Source organism: Paroedura picta, chromosome 3 (assembly GCF_049243985.1).
Source record: "Paroedura picta isolate Pp20150507F chromosome 3, Ppicta_v3.0, whole genome shotgun sequence".
NCBI classification, from domain to species: Eukaryota; Metazoa; Chordata; class Lepidosauria; order Squamata; family Gekkonidae; genus Paroedura; species Paroedura picta.
This window is the reverse complement of record NC_135371.1, coordinates 122,013,685-122,040,004: the sequence shown is the minus strand read 5'-3', so window position 1 is coordinate 122,040,004 and position 26,320 is coordinate 122,013,685. Positions and strand designations below refer to the sequence as shown.

Below are 26,320 nucleotides of genomic sequence, written 5' to 3'. Positions count from 1 at the left end.
GCTTTTGATCTGGCACTCAAGGAGAGCAGTGGTCTCAAGGTTGTGTCCAACCTGATAGTCAGAAAAAAGCCAGACACCTGGGACAATGTGATGGACTTTGGCCTTGAAGGATTGTGCACGTACACTGTACACACACACACACACAAACACACACAGAGTGCAATTAGTGGAAAGTATGCACCTTTCTCATGCACACGCCCAGGACTGGTAAGGGAGGGCGAGTCAGACATTTTGGGCAGAGATGGATATGTGGCAGAGCTCCGGGACACCAGGCTCTCTCGCTTGTTGCTTCTCCCGAGCCGGGCCAGCCAGTGTTCGGAAATGGAGCAGCTAGTAGAACCTGCAAAAGAAATCCAGAGTCAAAGGGTAGCGAGAGCCTTTCCAAGGGACTCTGTCACTACTGGTGTTGAGAATTACCCTCTACTCCCTTATAAACCTGCCTGAAAACTATGGTCATCTGTGGAGGTAGGTGGCAATCCAGGAGAAGTCTTCTCGGTACTAACACTCTGGAGCTCTCTCTCCAGGGACATTTGCCTGCCTCCTTCTGCTGCCATCTTCCACTAGCAAGAAATGACTTTTTCCTTTAGTTTGGTGTTCCCTCAGTGATCCTTCTTTCCCACCAAATGTTTTAACTGTTGTATTTATGGTATGTTTGTTTTAGCTCTGGCTTTAATTATGTGGTTTTGTTGGTTTTAGTTGTTTTCATAATGTAATTCTGTTATGTATATTTTTAACTTATTACCTGCCTTGGTGGTCCCTAATAGTGCAGAAAGGCTGGATATAAATTTTGTAAACAAATATTGTAAATAATAATGGGGGGGGGGGAGGTGGCTACAATTTCCTGACCCATGACTGCATTTGCTCCGGGAGTATTTACTATTGAATAAGCACTGAACAAGTGTATGAGCTCTGATTGAGCCATCAATATGAAATGCTAAACAGCTTGGAATCCCAGAAGAATTATTCCCCCCTGCACAAACAACAAAGTTCTAGGCACTACTGAGTCATGCTGGCAATGTCCAAACCAAAGGAATTATGGTGGCAGCCGCCCATTCTCAGCTGGGGTCTTTCCTCCCTGCTTAGCCACTGTCTCTCCACTGTGTGGCTCCCCCGTTTAAAGAAACAAACCTTAAAACTGTTAGGATCCTCTGTGAAAAGTCATTATAATGATAAATTAATGATCACTAGTTTTTCTCTCCAGTAGTTTTGGAGTAACTTGGTCTACACTAAAGCAGTCTTTCTCAACTTTTTAACCATTGGGAAACCCCTGAAACATTCTTCAGACTTTGAGAAACCCCCAAAGTGGCCTGATTGGGAAGCACAGCTGTCTGCACACCCACCTGGGGCCCCTTCCCATCCCACCCCCTCCAGGCCCATCATTGGCCATTTTGGGAGGGGAGGCTGGGTCAACATGAACATATCTGATTGTATCACCTGATAAATGCTTAATTCATTAAAACATATTAAAATTAATTAACTCCTACCCATTCAGAAAACTCTTCCAAGGCCATCAAGAAACCCCAAGGTTTCATGATTAAGAAAGCCTGGTCTAGAGTTTGCTGATAGACTTTGCAATCCAAACCCCTGACAATCTCTGCTGCATCCTGGACCTTTTTTTGAAGGGCAAAGCCGAAATCCAAATGTCATCTTCCCACTGAGGCATCTGTGTTTTAGCTGTAAGAGAAGACTGTTTTGCCAAACAGAGCAGGGCTAGCTATTATGCCTTATATCAAATGCTGAATAATCCTATTTTATTAGTCCCAGTTCTGTGCTTTGCATAAGTCTGAAAGCAGAAGCTTCACTGCTGGTCTGCTAAGCCCAGGATGTTGTGTGTTTTTCCCTCTTAAGGTTTTCATCTTAAGGTTCCTCTAAAAGTTTTCATCTTAAGGTGGTTCCTCTTTCCTCTGCGGAACTGGAGATGACTCCAAGGGAAGATGAGATTTAGACAAAAAAGTTTATACCTAAACAATGTGCGCTAGAATCAATTCAGTACTGGCTTGAATTTGTATTCACAGAGGCAAAAAATGAACATGCTTAGGACTGGAAGCATTACTACCCCGAAAGTCTAGGTGATTTAGTGGATGTGCTCCCTAGGAAGCTGACCTTGGGCCTGTCTCAATCTCTCAGCATAACCGACCTCTTGGGAAATCCCCACGTACACTACCATCAGCTCTTTATAAGACAGGCAGGATACAAATGCCATAATTACTATTGTTAATATAATCAGCTGTCAAATGGGTTGGTGACCTTGGATGCGATGCCTTCAGCCTTCTCTTAGAGCATCTGGCATTTAGTTACTGAACTCGTTCTTTGTCCTGCACTGTTATGCAAATTAGTTTTTGTTGTCCTTTGTGGCCCTCAAAAGGTACACTGGGGGACGGATCATGGCCCAGGAGCCAGCTGTTGTTTGCATGGTAAGTGATAGCTGTTGAGTGGTTTCTGAGCAGTGATACTGCAAAAGGCTCTGAGCCAACTGCTCCATAGCACTGGTCCAGCTGATGGGGCCTGGCTCTGCTTCCTCCTGGCTGCCAGTGGCCCTCCAGGGACTTTGCCTCTAAGTTAAATAGCTGATCTGCTCCTAGTGACATTTACAAGCCAAGGCTCACTAGACTGCTGGATATGGCCTGTCCTGCCCAACCCTTTCTATAGGTGGGTCTGCAGATTTTTTACACCAAAAGCAGTGCCTCCTTGACTAGCAATGTTGTGATGGAGAAGGAGCATTTGGCAATCATTTTGCCTCTTCCCCCATGACATACACCCTCCCCCAAATGATTTTGCACATCCCTTTGCAAATGACTGTACAAACAAAGGGGTTGGTGGGGATGAACCCCATTTTGTCTGTTTGTAAATCAACTGCCATAGCTTCCAACCTGTATCCAGGCCCAATTCAAAGTGTCGGTGGTTTAAAAATTCAATGTCACTGTTGATTGATTATGAATCTTTATTTTAATATTGTTTTAGGCTTCCCTGGTCACTTTGGCAGAAGGGCAGGGCTTAAATACAACAGATGAATAAACGAGTGGGATCACACAACACAGAGCTCTTTTGTGTATTTAAAAATGGGGGGACAGCTGTAAACAGATGTGAAAACATGTGGAGATCAGTGGAAGGTACCGTTTTATTCATAAATGCTTTTGCTCCCCTCCTGTCCAAGGCATTGCAGCAGCAACCTTTGCAATGGAAAATGAATACACAAAAGTTTAGTACTTAAGTTCCTTAAGCTCATGATGCCTAAAAACTGGAGGATTTTCTTGTGGGACCTTCCCACATAATGTTGACACAGGTTTGCAAACAGTCTCTCTATTATGTACCCCAGCATAAGTCTCATTCAGAACTTTTTCTTAGGTGCCCATCAGTGTCGCTGCCATGAGCTGATCAGTATCAAAGAAATAATAATCAGTAAGACCTAAAAACAGGCAGGGCTCCCCACCATGCCAACCAACCTCTAAGAGAACTTCCTCCAGACCAGCCAGGAGCCAGACTGCGTCTCTGGTAGAAGAGGATGTAGGCAGCTCGCGTGCTGACGTCGTCCTCCCGGACGGGTTCCACGGTGCTGTCATCATAGCTGTACCAGTGACTGTCCAAGGCATTGCGGCAGTAGGCTGGCGAGCAAGAGAGATGCCAACACATTAGCAGGGGCAGTGGCAGGTAACCACTAGCTGACTACCGCACAGCAGATTCAAAGTTGCCTCCTCCTTAATGCAAACAGTGCATAAGGCTTCTACTGGAGTAGGAGGAGGGGAGCTCACAGGCATGTAGAATATTTTCCTAGCATGGAGTCAGTCAGGCCAGGCCAGTGGATAGAACACCATATGATGTGTCTCTCCTCTCTCCTCCCTCTAATGCAGTGGTCCCCAACCTTTTTATTACCGAGGACCAGTCAATGCTTTACAATTTTACTGAGGCCCGGGGGGGGTAGTCTTTTGCCAAGGGACGTTGCCACTGCCTGAGCCCCTGCTCCACTTGCTTTCCCGCCAGCACCCCTGACTTCCCACCAACCGCTGGGGGGCGCTGCCAGCAGCAGCCGCACAGTGCCACGCCGAGAGGGAGCCCCAGCCATAGCGGCCGCTGGAGAGCACCAAAGGTGAGCCGGCGGCAGAGTGGCAGGGCAGCCCCCAAGGCAGCAGCCGGGAAGGAGGACGAGGAGGAGCCACGGCCCGGTACCAACTGATCCACAGACCGGGACGGGGGTTGGGGACCATTACTCTAATAGATGAATGGGGGGGGGGGGTTGAAGGTACTGCCATCTTATCTGTTGTTGATGACTATTGTTGTTGTTATAGTTCTTTTAATGGGGGTTTGATGGGTTTTTAATGGGGTTTTAGTTGGACATATGTGAACTGCCATGAACCTTTGGGAGTGACGGTCAATAAATCGAAGTAATAAATAAATAAAATAAAAATGTGTGTGGGTGTGCTTGTGTTGGCAACCAACTTGCAAAATTCAACTTGATAAATGAACTTCTTTTAATATTGAATTCAGATTCCACCCCCTTTGAGCTGACTGCACACCACCCTGCTCAAATACTCAAATACTAATTCTAGCATCCAGTAACTGCCTATGAGGAGGCAATGCCCACTTTGGTCAAACTCATCCCTTTAAGCGCCGCTTGTTCAGTGCTGCCCGCTCCCAGCATACGCACCTGTATAATGCCCACCCTGCAGGCTGCCGTGGTGATTGCAGACGGCATAGAGGTCGTACAGGAAGTGTCCCTGACTGCTTTCTGGGTTGGCGTGTTTCCAGGGCCCCCACTTACTGCCACGATAGCGTGTGGCCACATGGGGGGCCATGTCGAGCCCTCGCAAAGGGAAGTGCACGAGCGTGGTGAGCTTATGGCGCTGCTCGCCCACCTGCCGGAAGCGCTTCAGGTGGATGACAAGGATGTCGGGAAGTGTCCACAGGCTAAGCTTCACAGTGCCTTGCTGGAGCACCTGGCAGTGAGGGCAGCGCCAAGCATCATCAGGAGCCAGCTGCAAAGAAAGAGACAATCTAGCCTCCTGGAACAGACTTAGTGACCACTTGTATGAGAGCAACACAGTGTGCTGAAGTCACTATTCACCTCTCCCAGAGTTAGTCAATACTAAACAGAGAATACGGCTAAGAATTTTGGGCACCCCAATGGGCACTGTCCTTCACCTTCAGAACACCAGTTGCTTTGGCACTACCCAATAGGGATCTACCTGCTTTTGCCATCTCTTGCCTGCATCCCAACAGGCCTGGTAGATGTCTACCTGTTCTTCCTTGGTGTAAAGCTGGAAGCATTCGTCCAGAGTGCAGCTGTGCTGCTGTTGATGGAGCTGCTGTTTCAGTCTCACACTTTCTGCATCCTCAACCACTTCCTCCTGGATGTTTCCAAACAAGCTGCAAAACCACAGGCAAACAGGTCAGGAGTGATTCAGTTATGGACAGGCATTTGCTCTCATAGCAATCCGTAGCCCCATCCCAGGGATGCATTACCCCTTAGCATCCTGAAGCAGCTGTCTTTGTATGATGAAACTTCAGTGCCAGGCACTCCAGCCAAGACCTGCAACTCCCTAGCAAAGGCACCTGTCCAATAAAGGTGAATTTAGATCCTGGGATAACAGTGCTTCGTTTTCCATGATGGGAAGGGATTTGGGGAGCCCACTGAGGACCACGCTAACTCTCTTTTCAAAGTCAGGTTTTCTTTTTAATGAAGCTTCAGATACTACCTTCTTAAAATGCCAAATTCCCATTAAATCAACAAAATGTTCTACATGAGTTCTAAGCAATATCACTTCACTAGAGGGGCATGGAAAAATCACAGGACAGGGAATTTCCATACAGCCAGTTTTTTTTCCAGCAAGGATTCATAACCCATCCTCAGAAGGAAGGTCTGGTCCATGCAAAAAGCAGCTGTGATGATAAACCTGTTCTTGAATTGGGCCGCTTTAGCAGGAGACTGCATAACTGAATGCACGCATGATCTATGCAGACATACAGCTGTCTAAATTATTATGGGGGTAGCATCCAGCTGTGCAATTGCTCCAGCTGCAATCTAAGAAAACTCTTATCTTCCCATTTGCGTGAAGTCAGCCTAAACAGTGGCGCTCAGGCTGGACATTCGTATGGTGAGACCTTTGGAAGATCAAAGGCAGACAGAGGATGAGCAAGCAAAACATAAGGAAAAGTACACTGAAGGGCCCACATTCCAGCTGATGAGATCCTACCATAAGATACAGAACACTTAAGTCAGTAAGGCTGGCTCAACGCGATTTGATAGCAACTTACAGTTAAGAAAGAAAACAACTGTATCAACACCTCTTTTGGAGGCCACCCCCCAGAGAAACCACCATCGGCCGTCTCCAGAGCCAAACCCACTCACCATTCCTTGGTGTTCACATCCCACTCGACCACCAGTTTCACATGAGCAGGGCCACCTGGACCACCAAACCGCAATGCTCTGCAAGAGGAGTGGGGAGGGAAAAGGGAAGCTGTCAGGGATGGACAAGTGTGGGCCCGTGAGCCTTCTTGGGTTCTGTTGCAGCCAGGCTCAGTGAAGCTCCTGGGCTCTGCCAGAGCGGCTGTCAGCACTGCCCCACTCCTCTGTGGCTGTTGCCAGGCCCCAAGCAGCTACTGGGTTCCACTGCAGACAGGCTCAACACACGTCCAGGCCTCTCTGGCTACTGCTGAGACCAGCACAGTTCCTGGGCTCAGCTGCAGCCACCAGCAACCATGCAGGAAGTAGGCTGATCAGCTCCGAATGGTGTACGGCGTGGCTTACCCCTTGTGAAAGCTAATGCTAATATTTGAAGACCAGGATACAGTCACATGATTGGTTAAAACAATACTGTGTTTTCTATGACAAAAGGGCTACAGCTTGAGCCTGTGCACCTCTCCATAGGCATAAGAGTCCCAAAATAATGTACACATTGTTTCATTGAACAAAATGTATATCCTGCGTTTCTGCCTGTAAAAGAGCCAAGGGCTGCTAACAAAATAAAAACCACATCTCAAAAACCACAAAATTCAACAAAATATACATCTTAAGAACAATTAAAACCATAGGTAGATTACATACAAAACTGTAAAAACAATCATTAAAGCATTGGGTAGGAAGTAGGATCACTGGGGGAATGCCAGATTAAAGCGAAAAAGGTATTTTCCAAAGGTGGAAGAGAGCAACAAAAGGGGACAGACAAAGCTCCCTAGGGAGAGAGTTCCAGAGTTTTAGAAGGCCCTCTTCCAGCTGGCCACCCACCTAATCTCAGAAGGCCAAGGAACACAAAACAGGGCCTTGGAAGATGGCCACAGTAGTTAGGTAGGAAGGTTCATGAGGCAATCCATCTATGGCTTTAAAGGTCAATAGCAGCACCCTCCATTGTGCCCAGAAACAGACTGGGAGCCAGTACACACAAGGCCAAGACTGGAGTGATATAGTCCCTGCGAACCACTCCAGTCAACATCCTGGATAGACCAATTGAAGTTTTTGGACACTTCTCAAGGGCAGCCCCACATGCAGTATACTGTAGTACTCTAATCTAGATATAACTAGAACATGCAGCATAATGATCAACTTAGTCTCCTGAATCTTTCTTCTGCAGAGGGGGAGGTGTAAGAAGGCAGCACTGCTGCTAGACTAAGAGTACGGGAAACACAGATGCTTTTGTTCCTTTGCCAAAAGGCTACAGCCAAAGGCAAAAGTTGTACTCAAGTGAAAGGATAAGAGGTTGCCTTTCCAGCCACTACCCAAGAGCTAGATAAGTAAATAACTTGTGAGTGGCTGGACTGTGCAAAGTCCCAACTGTATCCAGCAGGGGGCAGGCCCCTCCCACAGAAGCAGCAACGTGTCTCTTCTCATTTTTGAAGGCACACAGGTTGCTCTTAGAGGTGGGAATCAGGTAAGTGGCTATCATGCAACTCATCTGCTTCTTCTTCACAGTACTGAGATGTTAATAAGTAATTTGGAGATCAGAGTTTGTTTACTGAGGTATTTTCCATCCATCAAGGGAAGTAGTATTTTTAAAAAGCCCCATTTCTGCCACACACATGATTCTGCAGCAGCTGTATTTATTGCAGGGATCCTCCCTTGTGATATATTAAGCTCTAGAGATTACGCCTCTTCCCTAAAGTAGCATTTATTGTCCCCAGGGCTAGATTAGAGATCCTCAGACTCAGGGATCTCTATTCCAACTTGTATTTCAGAAAAGGATTTTTTACCTTTGAAAGCTCATACCCTGAAAGTCTTGTTGGTCTCTGAAGTAGCAATGAACTCAAATTTAGCTCTTCTACTGCTGACCAACATGGCTGCCCCCTGAAACTGTCCCCAGTGCTCACTTCAACCCTAGGATCTGTCGGTAGGTCCTCATCTTCTCAGCAGTAGCTGCAAACTACTTGAAGCAGGAGCACAGTTTCCCCAAAGAGTGTTCAAGGCAAATAGCCCATGACATATTCAGCAAAAGCTTAGACCACCAGCAAGCAGAATTAGGCAAAATCAACTTTGTTCCAAGGGGTGGAATGAGTGCCAACAAAACACTCAAGTGTCAGACCACAGCAGGGGAGTTTCAGGTGAGCAGCTCTGTTGGTTTGAAGCAGCAGAACAAAGTTTGAGTCCAGTGACACCTTTATGATCAACACCATTTTATGAAGGGAATTGGGAAGACCTGTGAATAGCAACAGATTAGCATACAGCACAATAAAAAGTTTACAAACAGAGAACTGAATGCCATTATCATGTGTAGAGAGATAAGAAACCAATCTCTGTTAAACCCTGGGGGTTCCATTGACCTGAGTGGTGTAACAACTTGTGACTCAGCAAACTCTCATTCTAGTATGTATCTGAAATTCTTTTTTGATAAAACAGCTACTTTGAGGTCACCTGTTAAATGTTCTGGGAGACTGGAGTGTTCTACAGGTTTCTCACTTTTGATATCAGACTCGTGTCTATTTATTATTTGGTGTAGGGTTTGACCTGTTTGCCCTATGCAGAGAATGGAAGGACACCTTTGACATATAGAATGTGTGAAGCGGAGCAAGTGAATGAGCCTGAGATGATGTAGTCAATGTTGTTAAGTCCAGTGATTGTGTTGCCTGGGTGTGCGAGGCAGCAATGCTGGCATCTGGATTTGTTGCAAGCTCTGGTGCCCCATGTCCATGTGAAAATGGGATGTTGCATTATTGTGGGTGAGGAGTTGCTGGAGAGTGGAGGGCTGTCTAAAGGCAAGAAAAGGTGTGCCTCCCAGTGCTTGTGAAGGAGCGCTGTCATTTTCCAGCAGAGGTTGTAATCACTGGTGAGGTGCTGAATTCTTGAGTTGAGAGCTTTATGTGACCTGTGTTCAAATCCCTGCTCTGCCATGAAACTGGGTGACCTTGCTCCAGTCACAAACTTAACTTATCTCATAGGCTTGTTGTGAGAATAAAATAGGGAATGAGCAAATGTATTGAGTGGTGGATACCTCTCTGATCCTTGCAGAGGAAAAGCAGGATATCTTTATAAGCTAGTAGGAAATGATAACATTCAGACCACACTTAAAAATGAACCTCCTTCCTTGTGTATGTTTACAACAGACACCTTGCCCTGGCATGGACCTCTCACACAGCACAGGTGACAGGGCCCGCAGAAATGGCCATCTGGGATCAAGGAGAAAGTTTCTGATGGGCTGAATGGAAGGAATACGTAGCTTAGCAAGCCCATCAGCTGATTCACTCCCTGCTTCCTGGGGATGCTATCTGAACTAACATGATCTCTGACGAGAATCCAGCCAGCAGCGTTAAGGCTTTAATAATTCACTGCCCCCCTCAGTGAGTGTTCGACAGCAACGTGCATCCGGCTGTGCACATTGCACAAGCAACACTGCTGCTGCTGCTGGAAGACTGAAAGCCATGGTGCCCAGCTATAATGCGGGGGGGGGGGAGGAGGAGGAAGAAGAGGAAGAGGAGGATGTAGAAGAAGCTTACAAACACCTTTCCCTTCCTCTTCCCACAACAGACCCCCTGTGAGGTAGGTGGGGCTGAGAGAGTTCCGACAGAACTGCTCTATGAGAACCTCTCTCACAGGACTGTGACTAGCCCAAGGTCACTCAACTAGCTCCATGTGGAGGAGGGGGGGAATCAAACCTAGCTCTCCAGATTAGAGTCTGCCACTCTTTATCCACTGCTGGCTCCGGTTACACCATGCTGGAATGGCCACTCTATTTCAAAACTACTGCTTGAAAGGAAAAGTAATATCATTCTTAAGGTATAAGAAAAATGAATGTCCCTGCATCCCTCTGCTTTTTAGGTCCCATCTAGCCAGCATGAGTCAGGGAGCTTCAGCTACAAATGGGTAACCCTGCAATGCCTCCCGTCCATCCAGGCCTAAAAACTGGATTTGACCTAAAAACTCTCAAAGGCTTGATATACCTAAGACAGTGCTTCCATGTTTACATTCAAGCATCTTCTGTCAATCAAGAGCACTCTCAAGACATATGCACCCCTACTTGCAATGAGGCTGGAAGCAGGGTTCGAATGGCAGGGCCAAGCAACCCCCCCCCCCCTTCAACTTTATGCTAGAATTCTTGGTTCAACTATTACATTTGACACTTGATATGATGGGAAAGGAGGATATGGGACTTACTCCCTAACTTACTCCTGAGACTTACTCCCTAACTCAGCTTACTCCTGAGACTTACTCCCAGCTCAACAGAGTTGAGTATCGCCTGAACAGGCCTCTGGATCAACACCCCATTGGAAAAACCACAATCATGTATTCTTGGCAGCTGACCCAAGAGCAGAACTCACTACCTCTCGACATGTACCAAGCTGAGCATCTCCCAGAACCACTGGAATGGCCTGCTTGTTTTGGTTCTGTGCTTTAATGCCAGCAGAGGAATGGGCTTTTGAGCATGCACCATTTTTATGTCTTGTTGGAACTGAATGGGGTCATTAAGCGCATGCAAATCACTTATTCACTCTGATGGCCATCCTCTGGGAGTGGGCAGCCTAAAACGCTAAATAAATCTGATCAATAATGATCCAAACTCTCTCACTCTCCTCGGCATATATAGAAAGAGATCCGGGGTCTCTTCTTGACAGGACAAAAAGGAGAATACATTTTGTACAAAGTTAGAGATGGAGGTGCTTAGGGAGCAGGACTCCCAGAGTTCGCAGGGGATTGGGCTCTGTTAACATCCTCAGGTCTCTTCTCTTTGGATACATACCGACCTCAGTCCTGTCTAGCTGGGTCTTGGTGTTTTCTCTTACCTGTCCACAGCTGGATGGTAGAGAGGCCAGCTGTCTTGAGGAGAGAGATAGCTGCACATTGCAGAGCTTCCAACCACTCGCAATCTGAACAGGCTCCCGGTTGCCTGAAATGACAAATGGGGTGGGGGGAAGGTGAGCCAAAGGATTCCAATAAAGAAGATCTTTATTGAAATCAAGGACTTGGAAGGAAGCAGACAAGCTCTGGAAGAGGATCAAGGAGCCACCTGCCTCTTGGGAAGAGCATTGCATCTAAATTTTATGCCTGCCATTTTTCAGGGACCAAATCATGATGTTTTCACCAGATAACTGAGTGTTTGTCTGCTTACTATGTTTTTATACCGCCCTCCTTTGCGGCTCAGGGCAGTTTGCAGCAAGAATTCACAGTACAGTACAAAGAAGTTGAACTCAAACATGTGTTAACATTGTGGACCTTATAACATTGTAAACATTATAAACATTTAACCGTTAACTATATAACTATATAACGTATGTTATTAGAGTCTGGTTAACAAGGTCTCCTGTACAAGTGAGCAGGTGCTGCCCCTTCCTGGAAATTGCAGGGGAAATGTGAGGGCAAACGCAATTGTGCAGAAATACCCAGAAGAACAAACGCTGCTGGAGTTCATTTCACCTCTCTCCATTATCCTTACAACTGCCAAGCACCTCACGGAAGATCCGGGAGTGGGCCAATATTACAGTTTTTGGCTGAAGTGAGATTTGAACTTGAACTTCAGAGATCAGACTCTCAGCAACTCTACCAGCTCCCATTCTGCTGTCCTGGCAGACATTCCATTCTAGAATTTCTTCCAGCCATTTTGATGACTGGAAACACTGTGGGTTCTCCCAGGTACCCAATAGCACGTTTATAAGTAAGGAAAGAGGAGCAGCTGTTCATGTGTAGAGAAAACCAACTAAGAGAGAACTGGTCCTCCTACAGAGTGAAATCCCACCTTTTGGAATGCAGTCCCAGGGAAAGACATTCCACTGGTTACTACTGCTGTGGAGTTTCAAAGAGCAGATGCATGGCATTTACACCTTATAGATGGTCAGCAAGAAAAGGAAAGCCTATCTCAGGACTACAGCAGGTGTGAATCCAATTCTGAAGTAATGCTGATGCAAATCCTAAAAGGGATCTGTGTTTTTTAAAAAAAACATGCATTGCTGTGCAAAAAGGACAATATCACACCTCCGGCCCATAAAGAATAAACATTTCCCCTTGACTCACCCAGCCATTGCACATCCCTCTCTAGTCCACCCTAATCCTATGCTGCCCCCCAATGAGAAAAAAAAACTGATAAAATGATACATCACTTAGTTTTCCAAACATATTCTCACTTTACTTTTAAAAATGAAAGCATGTTTGGATATCGCTCCAGAGACTAAAGATGAATACAAACACACTTCTCTGAACTTATCTATCTCCTCTCAGAAACCTATAACCTTCATGGCTGCTCCGATAATACATGGGTTCTTGTAGCAAAACACTCAATAGAAATGTTTTAAGCGAACTTTGATCAACTGCCTTGTTATAGATTATTTGACACTCGATCAATTGCACTGAACAAAAGGCCCTCAGGCTTTCAACAGAGGAAGCCTCCTTATGCTGGAAGTCTGCGTACGGATGTATCTAACACCACACTGTCAACTTCAACCGGAGGTGACCCTTGCTCAGCCTTGCAACCAGAGGTCTTGTTCCATGGCAATGTTGGGGATTGAACCTGGGACTCTTCATACGCAAAGCATGTGCTATGGTTCCTTACTTTGCACATGATGGTGTGCGCGTGCTCTACATTTTTGATTCCCGTGTGTCAATGGTCTCCTTGTCATGTAGGAAGTGGCCCTCATAGATCCTGGGGCACTGGTATGACTCATTTGTGCTTCTACACTCGTGCAAATTGTGGCTTGCAGTCTCCTGCTATTCTACTCATGTCTGAGTCAAATGGAGAAGAGAATATACGCTGGTTTCTCTTCAGATCGCTCCTGTCTGAGTCTTTCCCAAATGCAGCTCAACACATCCAAGATGAGTTCTCAGTATTTAAACAGAAGATTTTCCTCATCTACAATCAGACTGGTGCTTTGCTTTGTTCCCAATATAGCAAGGCCTGATTATTCCTCTGTATTTTTACTTGTCTCTATGTAATCTGTAACTGTGTATGTTAGTTCTAACTGTTCTAACATGTTAGAACTAACGTACATACATACATGCATGCAGATGCCTGTTTGTAAGAAAGAGCCAATTTGCATTCACTTCACAAATGAAATCAGGGGCCAGGACCTGGATAAATGTGGGGCTTATATTACTTCTTTAGCTGTACACATGCTGACTGTGACTTAAGAATTACTCAACCTATGTACGATCACTATGCATAGACTGCTATAATTTGTGAGCTCATTACCTCTTCTTTCAAAGTTCATTGCCAAGAATATATTAGCAAGACAACAAACTGGGCCCATCTGCAGACAACCTTCTTAAAGAATTCCCTAGATATGCAGAAAAATATTTGTTTGTAAATTTGAAACATCACCTGCACCCCGACCTGATAAGGATGAGGCTTTGCGGAGGAGGGCTGAATGGCTCCAAATGAGTCCTGCGGGAATGAAAATGGGCCCCAATAAGCTGTTAGAAGAAGGGCAGAAACAGCTTCCTTCCACCAGGCACAGCTTTATTCCCTGCTCCAACAACGTCCCTGAACTGAGTTTCTCTTGCAGAAGAGAGCGACTGCCATTCCCACCAAAGGAAAAATGTGTCACACTTCGAAACACTATTGTGGCAGTAATAAACCCTGCCGCTGACACAAGGGTGTATGAATGCCACCTGTGGGGAAGGTTTTCTTGCAATAGATGAGCCTGACTTATGGCCCTTTCTCAGCCTTTCACGGCATGATGACAGGCATTTGCTTAATTCAGGTGCGCGAAGCAGCAGAACAAAATCAGAGTTCAGTGCCTAAACCCATCACGCTGGCCCTCCTCTGAAGAATATTGCACACACTGCCCCCTCCTCTTCTCTGGACATGATAATACCAGGCGGGCAGTTTTGTATCTCAGTCATAGGAATTTCCATTTTAAATAATTGAATGAATGAATGAATGAATTAAAACTAAAATTACACCAACAAAGTTTTAGTCAAAGTATAAGCTTTCACATGCATGTACACTTCTTCAGATAGATGACTATATCTGAAGAAGTGTGTGTGCATACAAAAGCTCATACCTTGGATAAACCTTTGTCGGTCTTATAGGTACCCCTGGACTCATTCGTTGTTCCGGTATTTGCTTGATAACTAATACAACTGAGAGCCTCGTGGACAGATGTTTGCCCAACCCTGATGCCTCACCAGGGGTGCTCACGTGTTTGAAACTTCTTGCGGATCACTCAAGCTAAGTGGTTAAAGAGGGGCAAAACAGGAAGGAGGTTCTCTTTCTCCTGGGCCTGATCATTAGTCAAGTAGTGATTTTCACTTCTGCACAGAACTAGATGCTGATCGTAATTGTGAATTAATTCCCCTAAAACGAAGACTGGGAGCCTGATAATGCACTCCAAGGAAATCACATGTGCACGCAGGCAGGTCTATCTCACACTACAACCACAATCTCAGTTGTCTGCTGCTCCATCAGAAAATTCTTTCACGTTCTGCAACCTTACCCTGGTTGCCAGTTGCAATTTCCCAGTTGTCATACAAATGGACTAATTTACTCCTCCCTCCCGCTCTGTAATGCTGTTTTGTCATTAAAATCAGAATATGATTAGCCAATACATTCTGGATTTCATTATGTTTTGTGTCCGGCTCCCTTGTCCTCTTGACAGAGACTGTAATGAGTCCTGATGAAGGGACAAATATGCATCCGTTATCCTGACACCATTCAGATCAGAATCCATAGTATTTTTTAGGCAGATGTCAGTGAGAGTGATATGCCTCCCCACCCTAATGCTATATAGATGTTTACTATGTGGGTAGGAAGCAACCGGCAACTTTGCCCTTCTGCCCACGACAATTTTCCTCCCACGGCTTCTGCAAGAGGGGTTCAGTGTCAGTTCAAAAAGAAAGCAATTAAATTCGCAACAGAAAACTTTACTTTTGTAAATCAACAACCTCTGCTGCAATGGAAAGCATTGCTACAGCACACCGGATATCACACGGAAAGGTTGTTAGGGGAACAAATTCCCCCACTCCCTTGTCTATATTACTTAAGATATCATATGCTCATTCAGCATGCATGCATCTTTATACAAATGACACAGGTCAAGTACCTCAATGAGTTAGTCCAAAAATAGCCATGGGCACCTGCTATCTATTCACCTGCACAGGCAGCAGTTGTGCCTCAACAAAAAGGGCTGGGACCCTGGAGATCTGCCAAGCCCTAAGGGAGCATCCAGTTGCCTCTGTTGTTCTGCCTCGTTCATCACCTGGAAGGAGAATTCAGGCAACTGGAAATCACTGGCCAATGGAAGACAGGCAGTCCCCAGTAGAGGAAGCACAATACCCCACTAGAGGTTCCCCTGTTCATTTTTCCCACATGACACTGCCTTGGAAGCAGTATAGAGCATTGGGCACACTGGGGACTGGAGAGGACAACTTTGTCTGTTCCCCCTATCCAGACAGGGTGATGCTGAGCTTTTTCCTTCCAGAGCTATAGCAATAAATGCAGTATATTACTCGTCAACAGCCCTGAAGAGTTAGAGAGCAGTGGTTCTTAACCTTTAATCTATCACTGTCCAACAAGTGTATATTTTCATCAAATGTAATCTAAGCCACAAATAAAAGATAAAAAATAAAGACATAAAAACCGCACTCTGGACAAAGGAAACAGGATTGCACTTGCTGTCTTTTGTGCACGCATACACTGGGGGACTGAACATGCATGGGCCTCCAATGAAGAACTCTTTTCTAGCTTCTCAGGAATAGAGAGGGTGCCCTTCCCCTTGGCACATGCACAGTGCATCCCTGCCAAAACCATGCCAGAACAAGGGATGCCATTTCCCCTTAGTCCTTCCTGTACCACTGAGCGCCCCCTTTGCCCCCCCCCCCACAGCACAAAGCACAGCCACAGAAAGAGCTCACAGTGGGACAGGAGAGAGGGAATGTGTATTGCTGCATTGGAATCAGTGCATGTGGATCTGGAGGCAGCTTCTCTCATGTGGCAACTCAGCTGGAATTGACATGGGTTTGACTGCTGAGTCTGAACCAATAGGGTCCTCAAAATGCGACAAAGGTGTATGAGGAATCAAGGGGGTATCTTTCAAAATTATTGGTTTTGGTGAATTGTGGAGTGGAGTCTTGGACAGTGTCCCTCTTCGCTGGACATCAAAAGAAGAACTAAGGAAAAATGGCACTCCATGTTCTCAGTGAGGTTTTGGGGGGAATGCACTAGGTATATGCTAAGGGGAGGGGTGTCCTCTGTATTCCTAAGCAACTAGAAAATATTCTCCATTGGCAGACCTGCATATGCATAGTCCACCAATGTAGGACTGCACAGAAGACCAAAGATGAAACTTAATTTTAATAACTGCATTATAAACAGTGCCTAGGATAACACAGTTCTCAAGCATGTTCAATGAGATCCTTGTGCCAACTCCAAAATGCTGGGTTCTAAGGCTATTTGCTGTGCTCCACTTTTTAAGGGCCTAGGAAAGGGACCCACATCTGGCACTTTATCCATAGGGTGGAGTGAACAGTATGAAACAATTAAACTCTGCTGTCAGAGAAATGATTTCTAGTGGGGAGAACATGCTACCTAAAATTCTCCTGACCCTGCCACAAAGTTCTGAATGCCCCCCTAGATTTGTGAAGCATGCCCTGGAGGGGCTCTTGTTAAGAATCAGAAAGTTAGTCAGTTTCTAAGGTGGTGGTTCGAGGTACAGTATTTGCTGGTGTATGAGACTACTTTCCCCCCCTGAAAAGCATGCCTCCAAGTGGGGGGGGGGGGTCGTCCTATACGCCGGGTGCACTTCAGTTGGGATAGACATAGCTGCCCATAGTGGCCCATAGTATTGTAATGTAATGTAACAAGCTCTATATTTTGAGTGGAAATGTTGGGGGGTCGTCTTATACGCCCAGTCGTCTTATACGCCGACAAATACGGTAGGTATTTTGTCTAGGAGTATGTGCTTTAAAAATATCAGAAGTTTACATCAAAATAACTAAAATCCTGTGCCAAGGTAAGGGGAATCCCACAATCCGTTTATGGCTTTGTATAATGTTCTGCTTATTTAGGGAGAGACAAGCAGCTACACAGGATACATATGCTGTGTCCTTTGCCAGTAAAAACCCTGCTCAGTCTTTTCTCCCGCTCATTCCCACCCTGTTCCTTGCCATATTTTATTTATCAGGTCTGTACTTCCCCCCTATTTCAAAACTGTGGAATATTCTGAGCACTATCTTTAGTTAATCTGTTTTTAATAAATGTCCTTAGGGATCCCACATTCCCCCCCCCCCATGACATCGAAGGGGGCCGCATAGTCTCACCTGCCCTCCATTTCCCCTGGACCTTCTCTGGACTTACGCCTCGATCTCAAAATTATAGGGCAGCAGTCACAAACAGACTTATCTACCTTCAAATGGCCAGCTGGTGCTGTTAGTTAGGCTTCTATAAATATCCCCGGGCAGCCATGAAAGCAGCAGAGGGCCACAGAGTTAATTAAATACCTGCGTGTTTTAATTAAACCTAATTTAAGGAAAACAGCTCTTCACAACCACGATCACCACGATCCCATAACAAGCTGTGTTAAGTTACAAGGGGCCTTGTTAACTTCTTAAGTTGATGGCTTCTCTTTTGGTGAAAACACGAGAATAAGGGGAAGGAGGAATTATAGCTGCTGATGTGCATCATATATTAAGCACAGCCACTCCTGGTGGTGGGAAGTGGAAGATACATGGGTGTGCAGATTAAATCTACTCTCTTGCCAGTCTTGTTCCAAACATCTTTCCTTAACCACTATTTACTGTGTGCAAATGACAATGCAGGAACAGCACAAAACAAAGGCACCACACACATCCTGAACCCTTCTTTACTCCTGAGAAAAGCAGGCAGCAGCCGCCGCCTTATAGAAGAATGTTGTTTTTTTACACTGCTTTTCACTACCTGAAGGACTCCCAAGGCCCTTCCCTTCTCTCCTCACAACAGGTGGGGCTGAGAGAGCCTAAGCGAACTGATCTGTGAAAATAGCTCTAAAAGAACTGTGACTGGCCCAAGGTCACCCAGCTGGCTCATGTGGAGGAGTGGGGAATCAAACCTAGTTATCGAGATTAGAGGCTGGCACTCTAAGGCCTTGGACCCTAAATTATATTTGGGGCTACCGCTCCTGCAGCGCTCTGTCATGACAACTTAGCTCATTGGAGCAAAGACATCTGAAGGCACTGCCCTGTAAATGTGCTAAGATCCATAGATGCCTGTATTCCCATTGGTGGTTGTCCTTTTGGAGAATGACTTGCCTGAGGAGGTCAGGGAAGATCCCACATTTCTGTCATTTGGCATACTGTGTAAAATAAAATTGTTCAGGAGCGCATTTTTTATGAAGGGATTAGAACTGAAGTATAACAGAATGATTTGGGGGAGTGTGTTTCTAGGGACAGCAGGGGCTGCCTGCATGCTTCTGGGCCTTATAAAGGTTGTTGGTGGATGCCTTTAAAGACTTCCATGGCCGATGATCAACAAACATTACAAGCGGCCCCTCTCCCATGAAATCCACACAGGTTACAACCCTTCAGTTAGGCTGTGTGCTGTTAGGGCGACCTGCCAGGAGCAGGGCCTTTGCTGCAATTACCCTTGGAGCTCTGGCATAACCTCTCTTCAGCAAATAGGACAGGCTAGTCTCTTGTGGCTTTTCAGACAGACTGTCTGTTCCAGGCACAAGTCAGCTTGAAGGAAATGCTACTTTGACTGCATGTGTCTCTTGGCAGCTCAATAACTAATTTCCTTAAATGAAAATACGGTGCCCAGTGAAACCAGCAAGTCCAGTTTTCCCTAACCCCACTTAAGGAAACAGCTTGAGTTACACAGCAAAGAACAGGAAACACACTCTTAGTGGGAGAAGGGGAGCCCAACAAGCTCCCTAGGAATTGATATTAACCACACAGTGCATTGAGGGGAACTGCATTGCACCGGAGAGTGAATTTAATGCTGCTGGAAGGGCTGGCTTCTAAGTCTGATGTTTTCTGCCTTTGAGTCTAGTTATCCACGACCTTTCAAGGTGACAGAAGGGGCACGGATGTCGCTGGGGAGCTTTCCTATTCCAGCACCTGCACTGTACCAAGGTGAGGGGGTTGGATAAGTTGTTTCACAGCATATATTGTGAAGCCAATTCATTAAGATTTCATGGACTGCCAATTTCCCCTCATTGGCCAGCCGGCACTGGGGAAAACGTCTGGCCTTTGATGCCTCCTGCAAGGAACATGGCCTCGCTAGGTAGTTCCATCTTAATATTTCATGACAAGCAGCCAGCGGATGGCTCCCTTGTGGATGAACTGGGCCGCTGGCTCACCATTTGTTGTGACCCCTTTACAAGATGAGCTCTTCCTTCCGTCCTTCCTTCCAAATAGGAGGGGAGAACCAAAGGCAGCACACAACAGAAAGACCCAGTTATTCCTAGGCAAGTTAAAACCATAGTTGGAAGGGGCTATCTAGTCCAACCCCCCCACCACCAGGATCAGCCTAAAGATCCATGATAGCTGTCTGTCCAGCCACTGCTTGAAGACCACCAATGAGGAGGAGCTCCCAATCTCCTTAGCCTATTCCACAGCTGAACTACTCTGATGGTGATTCCCACAACCCCCCCCCAAAAAAAAATATCTAGTCGGTATCATTCTACATGTAGTTTAGACCCATTACTGCAGATCCTGTCCTCTGCTGCCAACAAGAACCTCTCCCTGCCCTCCTCCAAGTGACAACCTGTCAGATAAATACAGGGAGCAATCATGTCCTCTCTCAACCTCCCCTCCTCCAGCCTGAACATTCCCAAGTCCCTCAACCTTTCCTCAAAGGGCTTGCTCCCCAGGCCCAGATCATCCGTGTTGCTCTCCTCTGCACCCTCTCCTTTGCCCATGGCCTTTTTGAAGCGAGGCCTCCAGAACTCCATGCAGTACTCCAGGTGGGGTCTGACCATTGAGGTATACAGCAGGACAAAACAGCCACATGGCTATGCCTGGCAAGCTTAATCTAGTATCTTTGCAGTTCTTTTTTTAACTAATCACAGAGCACATTAATCCTGTCTTCCTTACCTTTGAAAGGATGTGAGGAGTACCCAGTAGCCTTTCTCAGAGGCATGGGTCCTGTAGGCTGGGCTTTCAGATGGCCCAAAACCTGTCCCGAGATTGCTTTCTCTCTGGCTGCTTGAAGAATTGCTCCCTGCAGGAAGCTGGTCATGTATAAACTGCTCAGTGTGCCAAAAACCCAATCCTTCTTTTGGCGCTGCAAACACAGCGCGCTTGAAGTGGCACGTTGAGCCTGCTGCACAGCCTGAGCTCAACACCACAAGAAGCAGCCTCCATGTGGCTGTTTTGTCATCCGAGCCCATCCAAATTCAACATCACAAAGGCAAGGACGAAAAGGTGGGCAGGCAGTCAAGTCCTATTCTGAGTCAGTCAGACGGATTGCCAGAATGAAGGCAGCACACATGCCAGCAATACGTTCCTGCAGGGATCAGAAAGGCTTATACAGGTCTGCATATACTGATTAGTTGCCTGGACCACAGACATTGGGGACCTCTTCATCTTGCCAGGAGTTCATTATTATTGGCCACTGAGTAATGGACTCAACAGATCAATGGGATATGCTCATCTGAAATATCAATATAACACTTCCTGAGATACTGAAAGGTATTGATGAAGAAGAGGCGAGACGCGCACGGCCCGACTGCCCGCCTTTACTCAACAGCAGGCACCTGAAATCGCTGAGGCATGACAGGAGTCTCTGAAATAATATCTCGGCATTCACCATGGCCTCAATGGCTGCTGCTGTTAATCTAAATCAGGTCACATCAGGGCTGAGCCCCAAAGCGTGTATTCAATGCAAGTAAGCCTATCATATAAACATGTGCAGAGTGGCATTCATTTACCACTGAACAGCTGCAGCCAATTTATGCACATCTGAGATTACCAGAAAGAAATATCACCCTCTAGTATCTCCTCGGTTACACCAGGACAAGATACTGGGATGTAGGTTCCATATGGCTTCTGTGTTCATTTCAGTCTTATCCCTCCCATTGTATAAATTAATTTCCTCTGCCAGGAAAACATTGGGTGTTGTGATTTTGGGGCACGGCAGTGACTGCTGAGGACAGTGCTGCTTTTTAGGTAATATCCACATGTGGAGTGATGGCTAAGGCAGTTTACATGGGGTGTTGGAGGGACTCAGCAGCCAGGTCCACACAACTGAGCCAAGTGCATGCTGAACAGAAGCCTCCTACCCCCTTTCAAGGCAACCCACGCTGGAAATAATTGCCTTCAGAGCTGAATCTGGCAATGAGGTAGCTGATTAGTGCCATTCACCGGGGCACCAAATAAACAGGCCATAGATGCTAAAATGAAATAGGTGTGGCATAAGACTAGCACATTTCTCAGATGGCAAAGGAGCTATATCAGTCTAATATCTGAGTATGTAAAAAGAGGGAAGGGAGTGTACAGCAGGGGTGTGCAATTTCCCCCCTGATATTTTCTGGTTCAGGTCTATTTGACACCCCCCCCCCAATTTCAAGATGTCCAAAAATTCCATATCTCAATAGGCCTGAGTAGGAAAAAACTGAGGGTGGGGGGTGGGATTGCACACCCAAAGCTGTGCCGGCAGTAAACACTGCATTCCCCGCCAGCACAGTTCATCCTTGAGCTGGCTTCTTGTGCAGCCCTATTAAATGGGGTGTCATGAGAAGTCAACCCAAAGCTGAGCAGGAGGGGAGCAAAGTACTCCCCGCCAGCACAACTGATCCTGGATTCTTCTGCAGCTCTGTTTTGGGGCTGCATAAAAAGCCAGTCTGAAGCTGAGCCAGCAGACAGTGGACAGCTCCCTGTTAGCACAGCTGACTCTTGAGCAGGCTTCTCTGGCAGCCCCATTTGAACAGGGCTGCAGGAGAAGCCAGCCTGAGGTTGTTCCAGTGGGGAGGTGTCTGATCCTCAGGCTGTTTTCTGCAATCTCTTTAAACTTTAAAAGGACTGCAGGAGAAGTTTGACAAACAGCTGAGAGGTGGGAGCAATCTGCTCCAGCCTCTACCCAGTAATTCCTGAATATATCTGGATTGTGTTGATTCTCCTCAAAAAAATCCTGGATACTTTTGGGATGCTGAAATATTTTTCAGGTATATCTTCAACTCGAATAGATCTGAACACACACACACACACACACACACACATACACAAACACACTCGCACACACACGCACACCAGTGCATGGATCCTGCTCAAGAATAAAATTAATGAAAATTTACTTCCAAAGGCTCCTGCTAAATCCCCAGTAAACAAATGAGAGGTGCACCAGACACAGGGGATCATTATGGGTACAGGAAGTTCCCATGTAAATGAATGGCTGCTAATGAGGAAAAGTAAAGCTTTTGTAAAGAGTTCCATAGAAAGGCGACTCGACTTGTGCTTCTGATACTGTGGCTCAATCCAGACACGGTCGGTTGCTGTGCTATCCTTGCACTGTAGCAATCATTTGCAAGTGAATTGTCCTGCATGAATGAGGCAATCGAGTTGCAAATGATTGCTGTAGTGCAGCAATATCCAGAGATGGGTGGCCTAGACTTGGCAAGCAGCATGAAAAAAAAAGACACGATGTAACCCCATTGGGATTCATGCAGCATACAGACCCTGCTTTTACATACAGCCCGCTCCCCAAATGGATGGCAAGGAATCACATCTCTCCATTTATGTTTTTCTAGACAAATGCCAAATATTCAGTTTAAACAACAAAAGAGGCAGGAAAAAAACACGAGCTTGTTTATACCCTCGAAGTGAGTGTTTCCAATCTATAATGCTTATTCTTATAATGCTTTATTTCCTGCACTTTAGTTTGGAAGAACCTGAGGGGACTAAGGGGCCAGAAGCAGGACTCTCCCTCCCATTGAGATGATGGTTTGATGTTGATCATGCAGAGGGAGAAACCCTCCAAACATATGCAAGTGACTACCCAGGAATGCAGATGTTATGATCAATCTTCATTTTGCTCCAGAAATTAATGTTAAGTCCCTTATGGCACCTGATTAAGATTTAATAAACTGTAATTTAATTAAAATGCTACCCGTTTAGAACAAATCTGAAAGGCAAGTAACACACACGCATACACAAATTAATGTAACATTTGAAATTAATCATTTGTCCCTGTGCGGGATTTAGCATCTGCAGAATTAGATCAAAAGTTTATAATCGAGCAACAGTCAAGTATTGGGGAAGAGGAATGCAGTCTTCGTGATTTAGGGAAAGGCAGCATGTTTTAAAAGAGGGGAAGAAGGAGTTGCCAAGTGGTTCATCCACTGGCCACAAACTCCCCAGTGACCCTTGGCACTTTGTTCCTTCTTTGATCTTGCTGTGAACATAGCATTCCTCTCCAACCTCTCTGCAGGATATTTCTCCCCTTTGCCAACACAGAGTGGGAAAGCCAAGTGGGATATACTTTGAGCCTGAAATCCAGGAGGTACTCACCTGTCCTTGGGCCTCTCTTCTCATTAGATAGCGCATTTTGCCCAGGATGCACTGCTGAAGCTGATCCCATGACATGGCTCTGTCTTCCCACATCAGCAGTGGAGGCCCAAACCTGAAAAAAATACATTGTAGAATAATTAGGCAATGCTTACTGCTGCAAGGCCATGGTGCAAGAGAATCTGCCTCCACATGTCTTTTATTCACCTGGTGGAGCTGGCATTATACATGGACCACTTGGGCCTTGGCATCTTCTTAACACATAAAACGGTAAGGCCTTGGGAGGCGGGATGTGTCCGGGATGAGGAAGGGTGCCATTGGCCCCTTCCTCCGGACAGACTATTGGAGGGACCAATCGGCAGGCGCTTTGCGCCTGCCGATTGGTCCCTCCAATTCCCCGCCAGAGCAACTGCGAGCCGTGCACAGCGCGGCTCGCAGTTGTTCCTTTGCCAGCAGCCTGATGCGTTGGGAGGCGCAAAGCGCCTCCCGCCGTGTCAGGCCGCCGGCAAGGGAGCACCCGCCAGCCGCGCGGGGGCTCCCTGCCCGCCGGACTGGGCTCCCTGCCCGCCGGCCTGGCACGCCGAGAGGCAAGAGGCAAGGAGGCAAGAGGCCGAGAGGCAAGCGTAGCGCGGCTGGTGGGGGCTCCCTGCCCGCCGGCCTGGCACGCCGAGAGGCGCTTCGCTGGCCTCTGGCGACGGCGAGAGGCTCGATGCTGGATGCGGCGGCGAGGAAATGGCTGGCCCCACCAGAAACCCGCGTGGCCGCCGCCTCTGCAGGCCACCCTGGGCTTCTGGCCACCCCAGGACCACGGCTGCGCCGTTAAGGGACAGGAGCGTCGCGAAGCCGGTGAGTGGGCCTGGGGTTCTGTCTCGGCTTTGCAGGGAGGAGCGCGGGGTCACATTTGGGGGGGGGCTCTGGAAGAGGGGGTGGGTGGGTGGGTGCGTGTGTGGGAGCGTGTCCCTTACCCCTTCTCCCCTTTCAAAGCCCATTTTTATAAATGGGCTTTGAAACTAGTTTCATTATAACTTTAGAACAGTTCTCATGTTTTTTCAGACACAGACTCAAGGCTATACATTGAAGTCCAGAAATCTGGTCCACAGAGCGTCCAACCTCCTCCCACTTTTAAGAAAAAAAGTAGAAAATCAGCACTTCTTCCCCCAACAAGGTTAAAAGCACACTTCAACATGGTTACGTTACTCTCAGACAAGCATGGAAGTTAGAATTTGGTTTTGAAAATGGTGAAAGGAACCCAGATTGCAAGAAAAAGAAAAATCTGAGTATGGTGGACCATTTCTCTCTAAACTTAAAAGGTTTCTTGGTAAATAGCTAAAGGATTTCCTGGTCATACAGACAGCTGAAGCTTGGTAAGTAAATGATTCATGACACTGATGGGAAAAGCCTGAAAGGGACAGAATGGGAAACCTTTTAAAGTCACTGGAAGGGAATACCTGTGGCAACAACAACCATAACCACAAAATGGCATCTGCTTTGCATGCACTACTTCTCACATTCATTCCCTGTTATCACCAGTTACAAAAACCAGGGAGCATGGCCTCTAAACTGAGACTCCGGAGAGATACTGCCAGTCAGATAATACTGAACTTCATAGACCCATGCTGCAAGGCAGCTTTATATATGCATGTAGAAAAATAAGATGTTGTGTAATTCCATAAGCTGCTTTCAGTCAATTAAAAAAACAAAAGTTCAATACAGATATAATCCAATGGAATAGGAATTTTCTTTTTTAAATGGAACATGTACCTGGCAGTCAAAGTTAACTTTATCCCTGCACAGAACATGCGAGGCCTCACATGAAATATCGAGGATAAAAAATATTTCCTTTGCAAAAAATCTATTTCGATACCTGTTCTAGTTCATTATAGTGCCCACTGAATTGTTTAAGGAGAGCAGTTTTGGGTAATAAGAGATTAGGATATCTGGGGCTGGAATTTAGTGGTCTAGGTCAGGGGTAGTCAACCTGTGGTCCTCCAGATGTCCATGGACTACAATTCCCATGAGCCCCTGCCAGCAAACTGCTTTAGGATGCTTAGGGCTGATCCTGCGTTGAGCAGGGGGTTGGACTAGTTGGCCTGTATGGCCCCTTCCAACTCTATGATTCTATGATTCTAGTCCATGGACATCTGGAGGACCACAGGTTGACTACCCCTGGTCTAGGTTACCATGAATGCATCCACATACTGTGGGTGTACCATGAATGCAGAGGCATTTTCACTGACAGTGGGGTATTCACACAGAATATTTGTGTTTTTCCATCAACCAGATTGGTGTATGGGTGAAGAGTGGCGGCTTCTAATCCGGTGAGCTGAGTTTGATCCCCCACTCCTCCACACACAGCCAGCTGTGTGACCGTGGCTTCATCACAGCCCTGTTAGAAGCTGTTTTCACAGAGCAGTCTCTCTCAGAGCTCTCTCAGCCTCGCCTATCTCATGGGGTGTCTGTTGTGGGGAGAGGAAAGGAAGGTGATTGTAACCCACTTTG

The 26,320-nt window shown here is 46.5% G+C and overlaps 1 protein-coding gene across 2 annotated transcripts in view; it reads right to left on the bottom strand.

Annotated features, from left to right (window-relative positions):
- Positions 1 to 26,320, bottom strand: part of USP43 (ubiquitin specific peptidase 43) — a 149,891-nt gene that overhangs the window by 1,978 nt on the left and 121,593 nt on the right. Inside the window, exons 8-15 of one of the 2 annotated variants that reach the window (XM_077327524.1) lie at positions 23,825 to 23,936; positions 13,725 to 13,787; positions 11,200 to 11,303; positions 6,344 to 6,421; positions 5,232 to 5,361; positions 4,643 to 4,970; positions 3,444 to 3,602; positions 182 to 340 (exon numbers count right to left, since the gene is read on the bottom strand). In XM_077327524.1, the coding sequence (XP_077183639.1) occupies positions 182 to 340; positions 3,444 to 3,602; positions 4,643 to 4,970; positions 5,232 to 5,361; positions 6,344 to 6,421; positions 11,200 to 11,303; positions 13,725 to 13,787; positions 23,825 to 23,936 (1,133 nt within the window). The remainder of the gene's footprint in view (positions 1 to 181; positions 341 to 3,443; positions 3,603 to 4,642; positions 4,971 to 5,231; positions 5,362 to 6,343; positions 6,422 to 11,199; positions 11,304 to 13,724; positions 13,788 to 23,824; positions 23,937 to 26,320) is intronic. The other variant, XM_077327525.1, reaches the window with a different exon arrangement.